General features: G+C 35.2%; 1 protein-coding gene and 1 pseudogene across 10 annotated transcripts in view; one reads left to right on the plus strand and one right to left on the minus strand.

The window, feature by feature from the left end:
- Positions 1-23,267, plus strand: part of ZNF644 (zinc finger protein 644) — a 104,503-nt gene that overhangs the window by 19,392 nt on the left and 61,844 nt on the right. For 5 of the 10 annotated variants that reach the window (XM_047085958.1, XM_047085963.1, XM_047085957.1 and 2 more), the window contains exon 2: positions 11,023-11,083. In XM_047085958.1, the coding sequence (XP_046941914.1) occupies positions 11,040-11,083 (44 nt within the window). In that variant the 5' untranslated portion in view covers positions 11,023-11,039. Of the gene's footprint in view, positions 1-3,557; positions 4,167-4,265; positions 6,238-11,022; positions 11,084-23,267 lie in introns of those variants that run through there. The other 5 variants (XM_047085954.1, XM_047085955.1, XM_047085959.1 and 2 more) reach the window with 2 other exon arrangements.
- The window catches only part of LOC124515732 (60S ribosomal protein L37a-like), a 40,310-nt pseudogene continuing 32,423 nt past the window's right edge, over positions 15,381-23,267 (minus strand).

Here is a 23,267-nt window from a genome sequence, read left to right on the forward strand (position 1 = left end):
TTTTTTCCTGAGCATGTGCACATACCTGTGCTTACATATGACCATCTAGATTCTCAGGAATATTTTGGAACTTTTTGAAGCACCCAGTTTTTCTTTTTAAGCTCTTTTGGTTAGCCTATTGTTTGTCTCAAGTGTTATCCACTGCCTTGGTCAGCTGCAATATGAAACAATTGCCTCTGATAGTTTTTGACAAATACCCTTGGGGCAAAGAGTTTTGTTTTGTTTTGTTTTGTTTTGTTTTGTTTTGCATGGAGGGAGCTCTGAGGTCAAATTAAGATAGCTTTGGGAGTGGGGTCTTCCAGGAAACCACCAGACATGTCAAATAATGACAGTCCTCTGGGAATGTAGTAGTAGAGGCAGTCCACCTTCTTCTGCCCCCCTGATAGAACTGCCAGGCTGTTAGTTTTCACCAGGTTTGTGGACTGTTGACTTTCAAAGCTACTATAAAGCTGGAGTGGGAGGCTGGGAATAGGGCAAAATAAAAATGCCACAGTTTGCTGGTCTTACTAAAATATAGCTATCTTTCTTGAATAAATTCTCCCCAGATTGCTGCGAGCCTTTGGTTAATTTCTAGTTTGGATAATGTTGACACTATTTTTGCCAGTGTTCTTCTTGGTTTAATGGAGATGATGCTTTTCAAATGTCCTTATTTTGATATTTTTGCTTATGTCTTACTGTTGAGTTTTGAGAGTTCTGTATTCTGTTTTAGATGGCAGTCTTTTGTTAATGTAGTTTACAAATACTTTCTCCAACTCTGTCACTTTTTAATCATCTTAACAGGATCTTTCGAAGGGTAAAAGATTTTTGTTTTGATGAAGTCCAGCTTATCAAGTTTTTTCTTTTGTGGATCATGCTTTGGGTGTTATTTCTAAGAACTCTTTTTCTAGGTCTAGATCCTGATGATTTTTCTGTCTTCTACAGGATTAATAGTTTTACATTTTATGTTTAAATCTATAATCCATTTTGAGTTAATATTGGTATAGAGTATAAGATTTAAGTTGGTATCCTCTTTTTCTTCTGTCTGTATATTCAGTTGCTGTAGCACCAACTGTTGAAAAGACATTTTTTCTCCATTGAATTGCTTTTACACTTTTTTGAAAAATTCAGCTAGCCATCCTCAATAGGGCTTTGAGGAGGTTTTAGAAAATATAGAAGGAATACAAGGAGTTAATTCATTTTCTCATGTAGGGTTCGGTCAGATCCAAAGTGAAAAATCCACATACAAGTATAACTACATTGTTTAGAAATCAGGGGTAGGGGAGGGATGGTTAGAGAAGGGGTGGTGGGTAGTCTTGATTTTCATAACAAGCTTTAATTGAAATCTTAAAATAATGTATTTGAATAATTTTAATTAAAAACAAAATAGTATAATGCCAATGCTTTACTCAGGGGAAAATTCAAAGCCTTAAATGTCTATATTTTTAATATTGTAATGTTTTTAATGTGGAAAAAAATACTCAGAATAACACATGGTAAAAATGTACAACTTTAGAATTCAGAAGTGCATACCTTCTTAACCCCTAGCCAAGAATTTAACACATTGCCAGTCCTTCCACTCCGTTCCCTCCCAATCAGCCTCCCCCCTTGTCTTTGGGAGGCTACCATCCCACCTTTTATGGTAGTCACTTTTTTGTTTTATATTTTTATTACTTAAAGATACATTTTTGAGGTATATATTTTTTCCTATTAATGAAATTTGCATAATTGGATCTTGGCTTTTTTCAGCATTATTTGTGAGAGTCATTTATATTTTCACATAAAATTGTAGTTCATTCAGTTTCGTTGCTCTACAGGCATACCTCATTTTATCACACTTTGTTGAGCCATGCAAGTGCATTTTTTTTATTTACTTATTTTACAAATTTCAGGTTTGTGGCAACCCTGTATCTGCAAGTCTGTCGGCACCAGTTTTCCAACAGCATTTGCTTTACGTCATGTTTTTGTGTCACATTTTGGTAATTCTCACAAAATTTCACACATTTTATTGCTATATTTCTTACGATGATCTGTGACCAGTTATTGTTGATGTCACTACTATAATTGCTTTGGGGTGCCAGAAACCACGATGGCATGGTAAACTTAATAAATGTTGGTTGTGTTCTGATTGCTCCACTGACTGGCTGGCTGTTCCCGTTTCTCTCCCTTTATTTGAGCCTCCCTGTTCCCTGAGACACAATATTGAAAATAGGCCAATTAATAATCCTACAATGGCTTCTAAGTTTTTAAGTGAAAGGAAGAGTTGCACGTCTCTCACTTTAACTCAGAACCTGGAAATGATTAGGCTTAGTAAGGAAGGCATGTCAAAAGCTGAGATAGACTGAAAGCTAGGCCTCTTGTGTCAGTTAATGTGTGAATGCACAGGAAAAGTTCTTGAAAGAAATTAAAAGTGCTACATCAGTGAACACATGAATAATAAGAAAATGTAACAGCCTTATTGCTGACATGGTTGAAAGTTTTAGTGGTTTGGATAGAAGATCAAATCAGCCACAACATTCCCTTAAGCCAAAGCCTTATCCAGAGCAAGGCCCTTCAGGGGAGATAGCTCAGGGATAGAGCATTTAATTACAGAGCAAATCCCTCTCTTCAATTCTGGAAAGGCTGAGAGGTGAAAGGCTGCAGAAAAACTGTTTGGAGCTAGCAGATTTTGGTTTGTGAGGTTTAAAGAAAGAAGCCTTCTTTAGAACATAAAAGTGCAAGGTGAAGCAGCAAGCGCTGATATAGAAGCTGCAGCAAGTTATTCAGAAGATATCTAGGTAAGATAATTAACAAAGGTGGCTACACTAAACAACAGATTGTCATTATTGACAAAGCAGCCTTCTAGTGGAAGAAGATGCCGTCTAGGGCTTGCATAGCTAGAGAGGAAAAGCCATTGCCTGGCTTCAAAACATCAAAGAACTGGTTGACTCTTGTTGGGGGCTAGCTAATGCAACTGGTGAAACCAGTGCTCATTTATCATTCTAAAAATCGTAAGGCCCTTAAGAATTACACTACATCTACTCTGCCTGTGCTCTATAAATGCAATAACAAAGCATGGTTGACAGCACATCTTTTTATAACATGTTTCATTGACTATGTTAAGCCTACTGTTTGACCTACTCCTAGGAAAAAAGATTCCTTTGTAAATATTACTGACAATACACCTGGTCAAGAGCTCTGACAAAGATGTGTAATGAGGTGAATGTTGTTTTCATGTTTGTTAACACAACATCCATTCTGCAGCCCATGGATCAAGGAGTAATTTCAAGTCTTATTTAAAAAGTACATTTTGTAAGACTGTAGATGCCATAGTGATTCCAAAGATAGATATGAACAAAGTAAATTGAAAACCTAGATTCAGGGGCGCCGGGGTAGCTCAGTCAATTGAGCATACGACTCTTGATTTCAGCACAGGTCATGATCCCAGGGTCATGGAATCGGGCCCTGCATTGGGCTCTGCACTGAGCCTGTAGCCTGCTTAAGATTCTTTCTCTCCCTCTGCACCTCTCCCCTGCTTGCGTGCGTACTCTCTCTTACCTGTCTCTAAAATAAAAAAATAAAACCTGGATTCACCATTTTAGATGCCATTAAGAACATTCATAATTCATGAGAAGCGGTCATAATAACAACATGGACAGCAATTTGGAAGAAGCTGAATTCAACCCTCATGGATGACTTGGAGAGAGGTTCATGACTTCAGTGGAGGAAGTAACTTCAGGTGTGGTGGAAATAGCAAGACAACTAGAAGTGGAGCCTGAAGGTGTGACTGAATGGCTGCAATCTCATGATAAAGCTTGAACAGGTGAAGAGTTGCTTCATAGGGATGAGCAAAGAAAGTGCTTTTTAAAGATGCACTCCAGTCCTGGTGAAGATGCTGTGCAGATTGTTGAAATGACAACAAAGGATTTACATATTATATAAACTTGATAAAGCAACAGCGGGGTTTGAGAGGACTGGCTCCAATTTTCAAAGAAATTTTACTGTGGCTAAATTGTTCTCAAACAGCATCACTTGCTACAGAGAAATAGTTCATGAAAGGAAGACTCATTTGATGTGGCAAACTTGTCTTATTTTAAGAAATTGCCGCAGCCACCCAACCTTCAGTAGCCACCACCCTAATCAGTCAGCATCTATCAACTCTGAGGCAAGACCAGCAAAAAGATTATGACTCATTGATAACTCAGAAAATGGTTAGTATTTTTTAGCAATAAAATATTAAAAATATAATATAAAATTAAGGTATGTACTTTTTTTAGACATAATGCTGTTGCACACTTAATAGACTATAGTATAGTGTATACATAACTTTTATATGTACTGGGAAACCAAAAAATCATTTTACTCACTTTACTATTTTGCTTTATTGTGATGGTCTGGAACTGAACCCATGCTGCTTGTCAGGTATGCCTGTATAGTACAGTACATTATATGAATATCCTACAATTTATCCATTTTGTTATTTGTGGAAACTTGGATTGTTTCTACTTTTTAGGCTTTTTAGGCTTTTATGGATAATGCTGCTATGTATTTACTTGTGCATGTCTCCTCGTGTACTCATGCACACATTTATATTGAGTAAATATCCAGGGGTTTAGTAGCTTGGTTTTAGGGTACATTTATGTTTAATGTCAGAAGATACTAAATTTTTTTCCAAAGTGTTTTGTAACAATTTACAATCTCATCAACACTTTTGCATTTCAATTTTACCAACACTTTATATTGTTAATCTTTAATTTTAGTCATTTTAGAGAGTGTGTAGTGGTTTTAGTTCCCATTTGCCAGTTTCCAAATGTATCAATTGACTCCCTTTTTTTTCCTGAGTATGGATCACAATCTCCTCTTTCTTTGTGTAGGATATAATTTTGCTTGAAAACTGGACATTATATTAACATGTTTTAGTGACTCCGGTTTCTGTTAGTGTTTTTCTGAGATTTGTTGGGTAAGGTTTATAGTCTGATTTTGATGCTTGCCCTGTGGTTTTCTTCTAGGGATTCCACTAGTTTTCATCTGTTCTCCTGAGCTATGGTTCTGTCCTCTGGCACTTCAGCCTTGTAAGGCTTCACCTTCTTGTTGCCCAAATGGTGCACACTTGAGAAATGCCCTCTGTTGAAAAAGCATCAGTAGTACAGCTCTGTTTTTCAAGTGTAAAAATACTGGCCTCTGCCAGATTTTTTTCCCTTGACCCCTGCAGTTCTCTTTGAATACTTCGTTCATCAGTCATCTGGTGATTTGAGCAAAGTTTATACTGATAATTTTTTCACTACTTCTCTGGTTCTCTCACTGCTAGTTCTCTCACTTAAATTTCTATTTCTATTTTCAGCTGCTTCTCCCGGCCTAAAGTCTGATAATAATTCTGTATTATCTTTTTCCAGAGATAATTTTTGTTTGCTTGTGCCTCACCTGGGGTGACCAGCAATCTGGGATTACTTTATTTAAATTTTAGGGATTGAGTTTGTTTTGTTTGTTTGTTTTTGTTTTAATTTGCTCAGCTAAAGTCTTTAGGTAGGGCTGCAGTACATGCAAGGACTTGTTTACTTCTGGCTCACTAGAGTTTAGTCCTTTGGAGTCTCAGTTTAATAGCAGGCAGTATTCAGTATGGCTCCCACCATTTCTGAACCTTGCATTCCTGTTTTGGTCCCCTTAGCTCTAAAACAACGTCAGAAATTATGATCAGTTTCTCAGCTGCCTCATCTGTATTGGTAAAAACCCCCAAGGCAAAGAAACATCCTTGGATGCTGGGTTTGTATCAGTAGGTTTCCATCCCATCTTGGATCTTGGCCAGGTCATTCTTTACTGTTGTGTTAACTTTTTGGTGCCTTCAAATTGATAGTTTTTTAAATATTTTGTTCAGTTTCTCTAGTAGGTACTTCTGTAGGAGGATTGATAAGTTATTTACTATTCTGCTATTACTACAGTTATTTCGAGAATGTTTGGATTGATGGGTGCATATAGTGTCATTATGGTAATGATTAAAGCTTTTGGCTTGGGTTTTTTCTATGGTGGCTTCATTACTAAGTATGTTGTGACGTGGCAGAGATGCTGCTGGCTGCTCTGACATACGTAATTCTCATGGCTGTTATTTCCACTGAAGAGTGTATCTTTCCTAGTACTTGGAAACATCCTGGGAAGGATTCCCAGTTTCCCACACTGGCCTGCCTCCTCATCTATGAACAAATTGCTGTGGCTGCCTGAGGAATTCTCATCAGCCTGGATGCCACTTGTTCATCCCTCAGTCCGGAGGCCTATGGTGCCACTTTAACAGTTGAGTGAAGAGTGTTTTATTAATGGACAGTCAGGGTGCCATTAACATAAATCAGAAAAAGATGTTAGGTAAGATAGCAGATTGCTCATTAATAGTTTTCATAGATCATTTTGGAGGACCCTGAAAATTTTCATTATATGGTTATATCTAGTAAAGCTGTCTAGCAACAGAATTTCACAAAAAATAATAGTTGACTGGTAACATTACTTGTAAAAAGGATTTTGCTCAGTTTATATGTTTCTTGAAATTGACAGACTCACAAGATGTTTTGTAGAGTCACTGCTAATAAAAGAGTAAAAGAGACTTTTATGTCTCTTTTTTCCTTGCCTTCAAAAATTGAGGTCAATTGTTAATCTAAAATAATTCTTCTAGCGACTCCTGGGTGGCTCAGTTGGTTGAGTGTTCAACTTCGGTTCAAGTCATGATCTCACAGTTCGTGAGTTTAAGCCCCTGTTCAGATTCTGTGTCTTCCTCTCTCTCGGCCCCTCACCCACGAAATAAACATTAAAATTTTTTTTAAATGCTTAAGAAAAATAAAAATAACCCTTCTAGGGATAAGAATAATTTAATTTGGTTTCTTTAGGATTGAGTTGTATCAGTTTGCTGTTACTGTGTAATAGACTACAGTAAAACCTTGGTTTGTGAGTATAATTTGTTGTGGAAATGCTTATAATCCAAAGCACTTGTATAGCAAAGCAAATTCAAGAACCATTGGCTCAGTTGTGATCATGTGACATTCGGTGTCACCTACTACTCAAATTGCAAGACATCACTTGTTTTAAAATTTATTAGAAATGTTTGCTGGTCTTGCGGAACACTCACAGACCAAGTTACTTGCAATTCAGGGTTTTACTTGTACTCTAAAACTTGGTGGTTTAAGACAAACCTTTATTGTTAAAACAAGTCTGTAAGTCAGCTGGGCAGTATTTCTGGTCTTGCCTGGACTCATTTATGAGTCTGCATTCAGCAGCAGGTCAGGAAGGTGGCGTTGGTGCTCTTGACTGAGTTCCCTAGGGTGGCCTGTGGTGGGACATTTGGGCTGTCCTGTTATCCTCCAGCAGATTAGAGGAGGCTTGTTCTCATGATGGTAGCAGGATTCTAAGAAGAACCATGCAAGGTCTCCTGAGGTCTAGCTCAGAATTTGTGAACTGACGTCTGTTACATTCTATTGGTCTTCCTTATAAGGAAGCCTAGATTTAAGGGTAGGGGAAAACACTCTACCTCTTGATGGGAGAAACTACAAAGCCTCATTGTCAAATGCATGAATAACGGGGAAGTGTAGAATTGGAGCTGTTTTTGCAGACAGATTTTTGATTCATGATGTAAAATTAATATTCTATATTTGTTTAGTTCCAGGTTGACCTTTATTATATTTCAGGAGGAATTGTGTTTGTGTATAGAAGTTTAGGCAAGTATAAATTAAATATGTCAATCTGTTCAGAGGTCCAGATGATTCTAGTTACGTATGTTTCATTGGATATATCTAATGACATTCTGGAAGCATCATTCATGCATTGAATTACCAAAATTGTAGTACCAGTTGTAGATGTTGAAAGAGGATTTATTTTCACCTCTACTCTTTTTTGGTTATAAATGACAATATTCTTTTTGTATTCATTATTGTTACTCTAACTTCTTTAATTAGAGATTTCATTATTTTCCCAAGTTTATTAATATTTGTATATTGTGATCTTATAATCCGTTTTATTGAAGTGTAATTGGTATGTAATAAATCATGTTTTATGTGTACAATTTGAATACATTTCGTATCTGTGTATACCCATGAAATCATCACCACAATGAAGATTATAAACTTATCCTTTACCCTCAAACTTTACTTGTACCCCTTTTAATCCTTTCATATTTATTGCTCCTCCCTTATGCAGTATATAATCTTTTTGTCTATATTTTTTTCAGTCAGCATAATTATTTTCAAATTCATATACATTGCATGTGTCATTAGTTCACTCCTACTTATTCCATTGTAAAACTGTAAGGGTTCACATGTTGGTGGACAATTTTTCCTTCAACTTTTGGCTATTACAAATAAAGGTGAACGTTTGTAAGTTTTTATATGAGCATATGCTTTCATTTCTTTGGGTAGATACCTAGAAGTGGAATGACTGGATCATACGTGTAGTAGTTGTATATTTGACACTTTAAGAAATGGTGAAACTTTCTACAAAGTTCTCTTTCAGTTCTGGTGGCTACTGACATTCCTGACTGTGGCTGCAATCTTCAAAGCCAGTGTTTCAAATCTCTACTCTGTCTTCACCTTCTCTTTGTATAGTCACATTTCCCTGTCTCCCCTCTTTCAGGAATATATGTGACTGTACTTAGGGCCCACCCAGATAATCCAGGGTATTCTCTGCATCTCAAATTTTTAACTAATTACATCTGTAAAGACTTTTCTTTTGGGAGGAGTGGTCATACAAGGTAATATTCACAGGTATTAGGATGTGCATTCTCTTTTGCAGGGCCATTGTTTTTCATCCTTTCACACTCAGCAACTCCTAGTGGACTTTTAGTCCTCTCACTTTGATTTATAGTTTAGTTTGCAATAGGTCACAGTATCCAGTTCTGGGTAGGTAAAGATTGGTGGTAGTGGATGGCAGAGAGAATATTCTTGTCTCTTCTAGACATTATGTAGAAAACTCCAGGCCTGTGATTCTCAGTTGTGGCCCTGGAAATAGCAGCATGATCTTAGGAACTTACTAGAAATGCAAATTATTAGGCTCCAACTTAGAACTACTGAATCAGGAGCTCTGAGGGTGGGGGCTGGCAGTCTGTATAACATGCTCTCTAGGTGATTCTGATGTATGCTAAAGTTTGTGAACCACCTTTCTAGTTTATTGACATTATTAGTATTAAAACCATATTCACCTTCTTCTCCAACTCTTTTTTGCTTAAGTCCAATACTTTAACTAGTCCGGGAATTATAGTCCACAAACTTTGTTTTCAGTAGGGATGCAAACATTTAGAACCAAAATCTTGGTACTGATGATCAGTGAAATTAATTAATTTACTCTATAGAAGTTTGCATTGGTCTGATTTTTGTCAGTTGTATCTTACTTAGATGTAGTTATTTCATAAAGTAATGTTACTGTATTCAGAAGTGATACGAACTTTTTTTCTCTAGTCCTGGAAATGTGAATTAAACTCATTAGCCTGAATTTTACTTATTTCCCTATGTACATTTTGGGATACAACACAAAATTTCTTATCTTTCATTCAGCCTACATTGTTGTACTTTTACCACGTACCATCCAGTGAAAATGCTGAAATAAGCTGAATGACTTCTTGGCCTCAGTGTGTCCACACTGTAGTTCAGAAAAACACACAAGTAAACAATTGATACAGAGCTATCACCAGTTGTTAATAGCAATTGAGAAACACAACATCGCTGAAGAAATTAGAGAAGGATCTTTCAGGATAACTAATATTCAAACTAATATTTGAATATTGCAAAACTAGTAAAAAATATGTTAGCAAAGTTAGAGACAGTAAGTGTAGTTTGCCATGTTAAAAAGCATGAAAGTTGAGTGTGCGTGGGAGCTGTTCTGGGAGTTGAAGGGGTTTAGTATTAGAAACTTGGAGTGAATGGGAGAGTAAAGATTGGGGATAAATCGATAAGGATGAGATCATTGATGAGTAGTGTTGAAGGACTTGAAGCATAGATGTGACATTTTCAGGATAGCTGTTTGAAAATGAGGACTTATATATATGATTCTGAGAAGGATGAATTTGAGATGATAGTCTGGAAATAGAGTAGTTACAGTAATCTAGGTGAGAATGGCAGTAGGTGTGGTGGTGCCATTTTTGGGGAATAAGAATTTAAAAGAGTAACAAGCTTGTTTCAGGTAAGGAGAGGAGATGTGTAGAGTACAGAATAAGACATACTGAGTTTTCAGAATTTGTGAAATGTGAAAAATTAGAGGTAGGTAATTTTTCAAGTATAAGGGAATGTTGGGGTGGCGGTCACATTATGCTAGATTGTAGGTTAAATTGAGGAAGTAGGAGAGTATCAGTATATACTGCCTTCTAGAATAATGGCCCATGGCATTTAGCAAATAATCGTTGTTAGTCATTATTACAGTTATTATTAGTGTATACTTTTATGCCATCTCATACTGTATTTTTATCTTCAGCTTTTTGGTGTACTTTTTGGCATGTATGTAATAGTATTAGACAAACATCTAGATAGAAGTGTGTGTTTTAACAAATACTGATTTTAATTATTGCTATACTATTAAAATTAACCAAAATAAGTTATTGTAAATCTTTAAAAAATTTTATTTATTGTTTATTTTTGAGAGAGAGAGAGAGAGACAGACAGACAGAGTGTGAGCAGGGGAGGGGCAGAGAGAGAGAGAGAGGTTGACACAGAATCCAAAGCAGGCTCCAGGCTCTGAGCTGTCAGCCCAGAGCCCCATGCAGGGCTCGAACTCACGGATTGCAAGATCATCACATGAGTTGAAGTCGGATGCTTAACCAACTGAGCCACCCAGGTGCCCCATATTGTAAATCTTTTTTAAAGATAACTAGAAAGATTAAGTTTCTCATTTGAATATATCTCAGTTCATCAAAAAGGTAGTATTTAGCAAGTTTCCTAAAAGTTTAAAATGATCGTGTTTTAGTTGAATGACTTTTTCAGATAGATGTTACATAAAGAAAATAATTAGATTTGCAGTTTTTAATTTAAAACAATAAGTGTGTCATAGAAATGTACTTATTTCTATCTGAAGCAGAAAACTAAATGATGGTCTTTGCATGTATTTTTTCAGGTTTGAGTTAATTTCGAATGAGATTGTTTTTGCAACGAGATGTTAATAAGACAAAATCTAGGTAAGTAGAAGACTTTGTTAAGTGTTACGTATCAAAGTAGGAATAATACAAAAAACTTATGTTTTAAAAATGTGTCTTCAAGTTCAGAATTAATGAGTTTTTCAATAAAATTTTGAAATATGAAGAACTGACTTTGATGTACTTGCTCCAGTTGATTTGGTGGAAGTAACAGTAGAGCTATGAAATTGTGGAACTAAATTCTTCATTTTCCTTCTTTTATGTTGAGTTTAATGCAGTTTCCAGTGACTATTAAACATAGAAAATTGAGTTGGCATTTGGTTTAGCTATTCAGAAACCAGTTCAGTAAGAGATTTGCTAGATTGCTTCAATGTTTTCTTAGTGGATGATAGTACTTGAGTAGTTTTTGCCTTTGTGAATTTTACTTTTTTGTTTCTATTAATGAAGCCCTTGTACAAATTGATTAAATTTGCCAAATTGTGTTTTTTTATGTTAGTATAATGTTCAGAACTGTAAATGATAATATTTTTCTTATGAATATTTGTACTGAATGACTTTCTAATTTAGCATTGTGCTTTGCTTTAATTTTTTAAGACTGTTGATTTTCAGGAAATTGAATTGTGATCATGTACTTGTTTGGTATATGGGTTTTCAATAATATAAGCTGTTGAGATGTTAAAAGGATACATTTGCTGTCTTTTGGTAAATGAACATGGTTTCAGGATATAAGCAGATTAAAAAGAATACTTTGATAAATTGTAGTTAATTTGGTCTTTCTCCAATCTAACCAGATGTTTCAGCTGTCAGAAACTTGCTGATTTCAAAGTTAAAAAAAGAAAAAAAAAGCCCAGAGTGAGAAGTGCTGTAGTTGAGTAATGTGCAGTTAAACAGTGTATTCTCAGTAAGTGGTTTAGGCATAATTGGAAGGAGAGTTTCACTTTTATTGCTATTACATAATAATTGTAATGACAGTGTGAAGAGTTCTTACTGTGCTCTATATTGTGTTAACTGCTTATCATGCCTTATTAATCTTTATAGTACTTCTTGTAAGGTAGGTATTGCTGTATAGAAAATTTTTATTTTTTTTGTTTATAGTGAGCTATTTCTTTTCTTTGGGAAAAGTGCACTGTTTTCACAGCATTTATTATAAAGAATACTTGGCTGTATATCTTCTTGTAGGGGAAAAGAAGCTAGACTTTTTTACATAACGTCTTATAGGGATTTTGTTTGCTAATTGAATATACATTGTCTGTTAGAACCTTTATTCTGATTTCTTAAAAGTCAGATATTGCTTAAGGGATGACACTGGTTTAATTTATTCTGGCCTTATTCTACCACAATTATGTATGCATTTTTTCTTTTTTTAGTAAAATATGTACATTTTTACATAGATTAAGTTGTAATTTATATGTGGTAAAATTTAAAGTATAGAGCTGAATGGGGTTTTTACATATATGTTCACACATGTAACTACCATAGAGGTCAAGGTACAACATTTTCATTGCCCAGAAAATTCCTCATACTCTTGCCTTTCCAATCCAATGCCTTTCCCCCTGAGGTAAGCATCTTTCTGAATTTTATCAGCATAGCTTAATTTTGCTTGTTCTTGAATTTTATGTATATAGAATTCTATGACATTATACTCTTTTGTATGGCTTTTTCCAATCAACATAGTATTTTTGAGTTTTCTCCATGTGGTTGTATCGGAAGTTCATTACTTTTTATTGCTGAGTAATATTCCATGCTACATATTTTTTCTCTAATTTTTTTTTATTCTCCAAGTCTCTGACCTCACTTGCCAGCATTCTACATTGCTTTTTTTCCCTCTAGTTGTCCCCTTCATTGTTCCCCTGTCACCTGCGCAAGAAAATGTAGGCTCTGTAATATGGCATACACTGGTCTCACTGCAGGTATTCCAGAATGCTAGAATTATCTGAGTAAAATAAGTATGATGTTTCATATATTTAGTTTTAGTCCTGATTAAATGTTGTCACTCTTCCCCAGCCCCTTGTCTCCCCAGCTGCCATTGTCCTTCCTCCTCGTTGTCAGGTTATCTCCTGAAATAGTCCATCTGAATTATTATCTTGTCCTTTGAGCCAGACCTAACACTTCCGCAGTAGTATGTTTTCTTTACTGGACTTTGGTGAGCTCTTTGAGGGGAGACACCACCAGTGTCTTACTTATCTTAGTAGCACAGTGCCAGAGTACTGTGTGTACTTAATGAATGTTTGTAAAACATAGAACACTGAATAGAGTTCTGTCTCAGACAAGTAGGGATTGAGAATACTGGCTGGAATGGGGTGAGGACATTGGCACTTCAATTGCTATTGCGCTGTATGAAGGAGCCAATGAGGCAATACAGAAGCAGCATTATAGACATTTTGGAAGGAGAAATAAAACCTCCCTCGAGTCTTCTTTCAGTCCAGTTGAAAAAAATGGCTCGTAATGTTCTTAGTTGAGACCTTAAGGAAAACCGTGTTGGTTTTGATTATTCTTTTCAAATGAAGCTATTAATCCATGTTATGGCAATTGGAGTGTTTAGTACTAATGGTACTCTTTTTGTGAGTTTGTGCTACTTATTTCTTTAAAGATTTTTAAAGATGTATTGGACTAATACAAGCAGAAGATTAGGAAGACTGGTCACATCTAATAAAGAAAACTTTTTCTCATTTTCCTGAGGGTAAAAAAAAATATTGGAGTAGAGAAGGAAATTGAATCATAGTCTGGAACTGTGATAACATTTTTGATTTCTGTAGCTTAGGAAGCTTGCTGTTTGATGAAAAATATTTTTAAAAATTTTGTTTTACCTTTGTAGGTCTATAATATATATAAATAATACACTTTCTTAAGAAATGAAGCTTTTAGAATATTTTAAAGCATTTTATACTAGTTTTTTTTCTTCCATGTTTGAAATTTGGCTAGTTGGGTTGGCTGTTGTAGTCACCTGGGGGATTTTTATGCCTTCTAGCAAGTCCAAAGCAAGGAGAGGTTCTTCCCCACTGGGATCAATTTGTTGCTTTTCCTCTCTGCAGCTTCTGCCATAAAGGTTGAACACAGAGTTGGACATTGACCCCATCTCCTGCTGTTTCTTCTGATCCCTACAAGGATTTTCATAGACATAGATCTTATCAAATGTAGAACTTCAGTTATTTGTTTTATTTTATCATGGATGTGAAGTGTGTTTAGTTTTCTTGTTGATAAAATTTGAGTATTCGGAGAAATTTAACCTTGAGGTTGTTTGACTTAACATGTATTTGAAAGATTTTAGACTAGTTTTTCTTCTCAGAAGCTGATAGGTATACCTCAGTTTCAGATTCTTCCCCTTCGTTTTGCCCTTCAATATTTTATATGGTCAGCAGCTGCTTTTTTCATTTCGCAGAGTTCCTAAGTCCAAGGATTTGAATTTCTTTATGAATATTTATCTTATGTTAGCTAATTTCCTTAATTTTCAAATTAATCTCTCTATGCTTCACTTTAGTAGCAGTGTAGTTGTGCTGCCCTTTGTTGTAATGTGAAAAAGAAAACTTTTAAATTAACAAAAATATATGTTCTTCATTCTAGATGAGATTGCACAATGTGCATTTTACCTTTTTCAAATATATTGCCAAGTAACATTTAGGATTTTGGAAATGTTATTTTTTAAAGAAGTTACATAAGCTTATTTGCATAAGAGCAAATAATATAGAAATGTTTCCAATAAGTAAAACTTCCCTCTCTCACCCAGCTCTGTACACCCCATAAATCATCAGAAAGAACAGGTATATATTCTGCATCTTTCTCTTTCCACTTGCCAGTTATATCTTGGACATTTTTCCATATATGTATTACATTTAATATAATTGTTTCCTTACTGATAGAGATACTTGGGTAAATCTCGGGGTTTTTTCCTGTTTATATAATGCTGTAATCAATATTCTTCACTGTATCTATATTTCACTAAATTATTGGAATTGTGTGAGAATGTAGGATAATTTGTAGCAGTGGATTGCAGGTGAGTGTATATGTGCATTTTAATTTCTGATATATATTGCAAAACTGCAATAAGATTGTATCACTTAACATTTTTGTTAGCAGTGTTTGAGAATATCTCTTTCCCCACACCCCACTGAATATTAACTTGTGTTTTAATCCATGTCAGTCTAATCAGTGAAAAGTGTATTTATTGGTGCATTTTTTTTTAATTAGAAGGATTTTAAATTTCTAGGTCTTTTGGGAAAGCAAAATTAATGCGACACAAATTGAAACATCAAATTAATAAATTTAACAACAAGCCAAAGTAATTTTGCTACAAAACAAACCCATTCATTATAGCGTAGCAGTGTTTCAAATGGTAGAGTTTCTACTGGTCATTGAGCTCCTTCATTCTTCTGATGGCAGACTTTACTGTGGCAGTGGAGGTGGTGTTGTTGCAGGTCCAGGCACTACCAACTACCATTTTCACGCAGGAATCCCAACGCCAGATCCCCACAGCTTGTCTTTTTATCTTGGTTTTGCCCCAGAAGGAGCAAGTGTACTTGATGTGCTGGCTTATTTCATTATTCTTCACCATTTTCCTGAGAGAGGCACCATAATGGGTCCTGTATTTATGACAATTCCGACTTTCTTGGCGTGCTTAGCTAGGTTGCCACAAACGAGGTCTGAGCCTAGAGAAGGCTGGTGTATTCCTTTAGTTGTGAGATTGCTCAAAGGTATGCTATGCCCCCTTCATCGTAACTTAATTCCATCAAAGAATATATAATTGGCAAAAATTTTTCTCCTTTATTGTTAAATCCACCAATTAACATACTATTGTGTTTTATGTGTTGCATTCAGTTATTTAATATTGAATAATCAGATTGTTTGTCTTGTTTACCTTCATACTGTTTACTTAGAACACATATTTCCTTGTGATGGATTTCTTTGCAATTTGCTCCCAACTAATGCTAGTGTAGTCTGTAAATAAAAACAAAAACCATTACTAAATATTAGGTTAATTAAATTTAGATTAATAACATGCTGCTCAAAAGCTGTTGTCTCTTGTAACTAAAGCTTTAGAAAACTGTGTGTGTGTATGTGTGTGTATGTATATGTGTGTGTTTACCACCCTCAGCATGTGTGATAAGCTGTAAATGTCTCTTATCTAGCTTGTAGAAATTACTAAATTTAAGATAAAAAAAAAAAAGAGCTGAGAAAATCCATAACATTATGGTGGCTTTCTCTGAATTGTTTTTATTGCCTTCTTTGGGGTGTATTTTTTTGTGTAGTATTTTCCAATGTGATGCCTTTTCTCCTGGATATGATTATATCTGTTTGCCTAAACCTCTGAAAACTCATCCTTGGTTTCACTTTGTCTTTTAATTTGTCTAAAAGGTTAAGTAGGCTGCATTGATTTGTTTTGGAACCTATTTTCTCATTCTATTTTTTCAAAGAAAGTTTCATCTAGACCTGTACTTGTTATAAAAGTTTATCCTCAAATCTGAAGTGGTTTTCAACTTGACAGTTAAAGGCTAAGTGGCGAATGTCATTCCAGTGTGTGAACAGGGAACCATAAAACTGCCCTGTCAAACCAAAGAATTTTGATATTACTATAGTTTAACCTTCTGTGGTAGGTCTAAACTATAAATAGAGGTGCTAAAATAAAACAAGATATTCAGTAAGCCTTAACTGAAACAATGTTCTAGGCACTTTGCTATATGTTAAGTGTGCATTGGTAATTTGAATTCTCAGTGCCATATAGCTAATTATAGCTCATGAACATAATACTGTCAGGTGTATATAGGGGAGTATAGTTGCACTAACAAGGGAATTTTGAAGGGAAAGATCAGGAAGGGCTTTGTTGAAGGAAGGTGGTGTTTGAGTTGGGCCTTGAAGACAGTAGGATTTTGATTGTAGGATGGCCTTGGGAAAATGTGGGCAGAGGGAGTATGAACTAAAAGTCTTATTTTAGTTGCTAGAAATTATTTTATAAAATGGTTTCATTTAACTGGATGTCCGTGTTATCAAAGTTACTGGCATTTTCTTAAGTGTACTAAAGTTTATAATTTATTATAGTTTTGGAAGTCATTATTTAAATGGTTTCCTTGTTCTGTTTTTCAAACTTTATTTTTATTTTTTAATTTTTTTTAGGTTTATTTATTTATTTTGAGAGAGAGAGTGTGTGCGTGTACAAAGTAGGGCAGGGACAGAGAGATGGAGAGACAGAATCCCAAGCAGACTCTGCACCATCAGCACAGAACCCGATGTGGGGCTCAAACTCATGAACTGTGAGATCATGACCTGAGCCGATATCGTGAGTCAGTTGCTTAACCGACTGAGCCACCCAGCTGCCCCCTAAACTTTTTTAACAAGTCTAATTTTGAACCAATCAAGAAATAAATTATACTGTGAAAGACTCCATACTGATCATTCACTTACATATTACACTGTTGTACTTAAGAGTATGTGATTTGTAAATAATAAAAGACTAGTGTGAAGTCAGATAGAGAATTGCAAAGATAGAAGAATTAGAATGTAAGTCTTCTGACCTCTAATCTACTGTTCTTTTGAGATGACTGACCATTAAAGAGATATTTGAAACATTTTAGGGTCTTCTATCAAGGCTGGGAACTATGGGTATATCTGTCATATGATCAGTTATCAGTATACTTAAGATTTTATTGATTTATTCATTGTTTTCTGAGTTGGTTATTACAGCTACATTGGTTTTGGCTTGTAACTGATACTAGTTATTAGTAGGAAGAGGAAAGATGACGAAACATTTGATTACAATAAAATGTGATTAGTGTTGTTAGAGTTTGTGTTCCTGGATGACAAGGACCACGTCTGTTTTATTTACTAGTATGTAAGCACGGAATATAGCACTTGACTCTCAATAAGCATTTAGTAAAGATTTATTGAATGATTGAATGGAAATATGCCAAGAAGTGACATTTAAACTAAAACCTGGAAGAACTATTAATGATTTATCTAGATAAAAATTTGGGGAAGGACTGTTGTTAGCAAAAGAAATAACATGTGGAAAAGATGAGAGAAAAGAGAAGGGAAGATTGGAGCAACTGAAAAAAAAATGTGTATCTTTTTTAAAAAAATTGTTTATGTTTATTTTGATAGAGAAGGAGAGCATGTGGGGGAGGGGCAAAGAGAGAGGGAGAGAGAATCCCACAAACTATGAGATCATGACCCCACTGAAACCAAGTCAGAGGCTTAACTGACTGAGCCACCCAGGCACCCCAAAAATGTGGCATATCTTGGGTGTAGAGTCCTACATGGAGGGGGGGGGAGCTGGTAGTGTCAAGACATAAAAGGGAGAGTAAGTCTTAAGATATTTTATTGAGGGCTTTATAAACCATTTTAAGAAGTTTGCATTGGGTTGCCTGGGTGGCTCAGTCGGTTAAGCATCCAACTTTGGCTCAGGTCATGATCTCACTGTTGGTGAATTCAAGTCCCACATCAAGCTCTGTGCTGACAGCTTAGAGCCTGGAGTCTCCTTCAGATTCTGTCTCCCTCTCTCTCTGCCCCTCCCCCGCTAGTGATCTGTTGCTCTCTGTCAATAGACATTAAATAGACATTAAATAGACATTAAAGACAAAAATAGACATGCAAATAGACATTAAAAAAAAATAAAGGATTTGGATTAACTCTAATGAGACATCATTTTAAGGAGTTAAAATGTGAAGAAGTAACATGATCAGATCTGTTTTTTAGAAAAAACGTCCCTAATTGGGGCACCTGGGTAGCTTAGCTGGTTGAGCATCCAACTCTTGGTTTTGGCTCAGGTCGTGATCCCAGGGTTATGGGATCAAACTCTGTGTTGAATCTCTCTCTCCCTCTGCCCCTCTTTCCCACGTGTGCTCTCTCGCTCTTCTCTCGCTCTCTCGCTCTTCTCTCGCTCTCTCTCTCAAATTAAAAACAAAACAAAACAAAACAGCAACAGAAGAAAAACATCCCTAATTAAAATGTGGAGAATAGGGGCACCTGGGTGGCTCAGTCGGTTGAGCATCTGACTTCACCTCAGGTCATGATCTCGTGGTTCATGAATTCAAGCCATGCGTGGGGCTCTGAGCTGACAGCTCAGAGCCTGGAGTCTGCTTCTGATTCTGTGTCACCCTCTGTCTCTGCCCCTCCACCTCTCATGCTCTGTCTCTCTTTCTCAAAAATAAATAAAGATTAAAAAAAAAAAACATGTGGAGAACAGATTGGAGAAGCTAGATTGGATTCAGGATGACCAGTTAATAGCAGGAGAATACTGGCCTGACTTCAGAGTGGTGGTAGGGGGGAATAAAAAGACTTAAAGATTATTGAAAAATGGTTTGCTCCTTACAGATTTATGCGATGCTGTTTTTATTAGAGTTTCTGGCCTCTCCTTATTAATTAAACAAGATTTAATACCATTAATGAATAAATAATCATACTATTGATGGCAGGAATCTTACCAAAGATACTTGAGTTGCTAAGAGTATGTTAAATGTGTTAAGTCTTGGATTTCCATTAACATTGTCTAATACATAGTAGCTAAATATGAATTCTGATAATATTTGGTGATGGAGACATTTTTCAGTCTGGGTAGCAAAGTTTAGGTTAAAACTGTCCTGAAGATTTAAGGTTACTCATGATTCAGAAAATCATTTGGAGGGGGATGTAGGTGGGGGGGGGGGGGCAGGTAGAGAAAATCATTTGGAGAAAAGTTATATATGAGTAGGACCTTGCCTTCTTTGTTCACCATTGTATACTCACCATCTAGAGTAGTTCTTCTTACAGAGATACTCAATAAATATTTGTTGAATAATGTCACTACTTACATATAATATTTAATATCTAATCAAATTTTATTTTTAGTTAGATGACAGAGTGGCAGACAAGTTAGTTTTTCTAGCTTATAAAAGGTTATACTTTAAGTAATATTCTCCCCCTTAAATTTCCCTATAACCATACATATTTATACTTCATCCTTCTATGTTCTTCCCTTCCAACAGTGCCTAATGATGCCATTTCATAACTTACTTGCTTCCTCTCTCCCCATTCCCTAATCCCTTGTAAGCAATAATGTTTGCAATTTCTGTAATTTTTTTTTCATTTCAGGAATGTTATATAAATGGAATCATATGTATATACAAATGTACAACATTTTGGTGTTGTTTTTTTCTATCAGGACAGTTCCCTCAAGATTCATCCAAGTTGTATATATACATTGATTAGTTCATTGTTTTTTTTGCTAAGTAGTATTCCATGGTGTCAGTGTTTCACAGTTTAACTCTTCATCTATGGAAGAACAAAAGTCTAGATTATTTCCATTTTGGGGCTGTTATGAATAAAGCTCATATGAACATTTGTGTACAGGTTTGTGTATAAACATCAGTTCCAATTTCTCTAGAATAAATGCCCCAGAGTGCAGTTGCTGAGTACAAATGCTAGCTACATGTTTAGTTTTATCACAACTGGCCAAATTGTTTTTCAGTAGTAAATAAGTGATCCAGTTTCTCCATATTCTTGCAAGCATTAGGTGCTAGAAGTAATTTTGAATTTTTTTCTACTGTAGCCATTCTGAAAAGTGTGTAGTGATGTCTCGTGTTTTTAATTTGGATTTCCCTAATGGCTTATGATGCTCAACATCTTTTCAAGTGATTTTTTTGCATTTTTTATCTCCTCTTAAATGAAATGTCTGTTCATGTCTTTTGCTCAGTTTCTAATTGGATTGCTTATTTATTTATTTTACTGTTGTTTTGAGAGTTATATATTAGAGCTACTGGTCCTTTGTCAGATAAGGGGTTTCTAAGTACTTCCTCCCAGTCTGTAAGTTGTGTTTTTATCCTCTTAATAAGGTCTTTAAATTTTCAAATTTTGATGATATTCGGTTTATCTTTTTTTTTTTTTTTTTTCAACTGTGCTCTCGTTGTCAGGGTCTAGGAATTCTTTGCTCTAAATCCTGAAGAGATTTCCTTATTTTTTTTTTTCTAAAAAATTTGTAGATTTGCTTTTTACATTCAAGTCTGTGGTGATCCATTCTGAGTTAGTTTTTTATGAGTTGTAAGATTCAGTTTGTGGTTCTTTTTTGTCCTATGGACATTTAATTTCTCTAGCACCATTTTGTTGCAAAGGCTATCTTTCCTCTATGAACTGCTTTTGGAGCTTTGTCAAAAATTAGTTGGGCATATTTGTGTGGATCTGTTTCTGGGTTCCTATTCTGTTCCTTTGGTCTATATGTCTATCTAGTACCATGCTGTCTTGACGATTGTAGGTGTACACTGTGTTGTAATTTAAGTGTATAGTATGTTGTAGTATACTGTGATATAATATGCTGTAATGATTTTCCCACTTTATTCTTTTCAAGTTTATTTTAGCTAATCTAAGCCTGTACCTTTTCATATAAAGTTTAAAATAAGCTTGTTTATGTCTATCAAAATCATTCCCAGGGTTTGATAGGATTTGTAATAAACCTATAGATCAGTTTGGGAAGAATAAGTCTATACTATATTGATTGATCTTCCAATCTGTCTCTCCATTATTTAGGTTTTTATTTCTTTCATTAGCGTTTGTAATTTCAGCACACAGGTATTTTATGTTTCATTAAGGAGATAGTATTGTGATTTTAACTTCAGGTTTTGTATGTTCATTGTTAGTATATGGAAATGCAATTGATTTTTTTTTCTTGAAGGTACAGTTAACCTAAAATATATTATTAATTTTAAAGTATAAAATTTAGTGACCTTTTAGATTTACAATATTGTGCAGTTATACCTGTAATCAGTTTCATTATGTTTCATCACACGCAAGGAAACCCTGTACCCAGTAAGCAGTCAGTCCTCGTTCTTCCCTCTACCCACAGCCCTTGGCAACCACTAATCTGCTTATTATCTCTATGACTTTGCTTATCCTGGATATTTCATATGAAATGCCTTGTATAGTATGTAACCTTTTGTGTCTGGCTTCTTTTACTTAGCATAATGTTTTTGAGGCTGATCCATGTTGTACCATATGAGTACTTCATTTCTTTTTATGCCTGAATAAGAATAACATTCTGTTGTATGGCTGTGCTATAGTTTCTTTATCCATTCACCTGTGGATGGACATTTGGGTTGCTTAAAACTTCAGGCTCTTGTGAATAGTGCTGCTATGCACATCTTAATCATTTTCAAGTTTATGCTTCAATAGTATTAAGTATATTCACAGTATACTTATGAAGTATATTTTGTGAAACAGATATCCAGAACTTTTTCATTTTGTAAATCTGAAACTCGATACCGATTAAACAATAGCTTCCCGTTTTGCCCTTCCTCCCAGCCCCTGGTGACCACATTCAACTTTGTGTTCTCATGAATTTGACTATTTTAGATACCTCATATAAGTGGAATCATATAATATTTGCCTTTTTGTGACTGACTTATTTCACTTAGCATAATGTTCTTAAGCTTCATCCATTTGGTAGCTTGTGACAGGATTTTCTTCCTGTTTAAGGCTGTATAGTATTTCATTGTATTTATATACCACATTTCCTTTATTGATTTATCCATCAGTAGATGTTTGGGTTGCTTCCACCTCTTGACTATTGTGAATAGTGCTGTTATAAACATGAGTATGCAAATATCTTTCAAGAGTCTTCCTTAAATTTTTTTGAATATATACCTCAAAGTGTTGTTATGGCTGGATCATATGATAGTTTTATTTCTAAGTTTTCTAGGAGCCTCCATCCTGTTTTTGCACCACTTTACAGTCCCCCAAATAGTTCACAGGGTTCTAGGTTGTCCACATCTTCACCAACATTTGTCATTTTCTGTCATTTCTTTGAGGGAACTATCCTAATGGATGGCAGTGATACTTCATTATGGTTTTGATTTGCCTTTCTCTGATGATTAATGATGATGAGCATTTTTTTCATATGCTTGTTGGCATTTGTAGATTATATTTAGAGAAACATCTTTTGAAGTCCTTTGCCCATTTTTTAATTATTTGTTTTTTTGTTCTGTAAGAATTTTTAAAATATATTTTAGACATTAACTAGTTACCATGTCTACATTTGGTAATATTTTCTCCCATTCTGTAGATTACTTGCCTGTTCACTCTGCTGATTGTGCCTTTTGATGCATGGAAGTTTTTAAGTTTGATGTACTTCCATTTGTCTGTTTTTGCTTTTGTTGTCTGTGTTTTTGGTATCATATTCAAGAAATTATTGTCAAGTTAAATGTCACGAAGACTTTTCCTCTATGTTTTCTCCTAAGAGTTTTATAGTTTTAGATCCTACATTTAGGTCTGT

Source organism: Lynx rufus, unplaced genomic scaffold (assembly GCF_022079265.1).
Source record: "Lynx rufus isolate CCGP_SWC_20201006 ecotype Redwood Valley unplaced genomic scaffold, mLynRuf1.p SCAF_2, whole genome shotgun sequence".
Classification (NCBI taxonomy): Eukaryota; Metazoa; Chordata; class Mammalia; order Carnivora; family Felidae; genus Lynx; species Lynx rufus.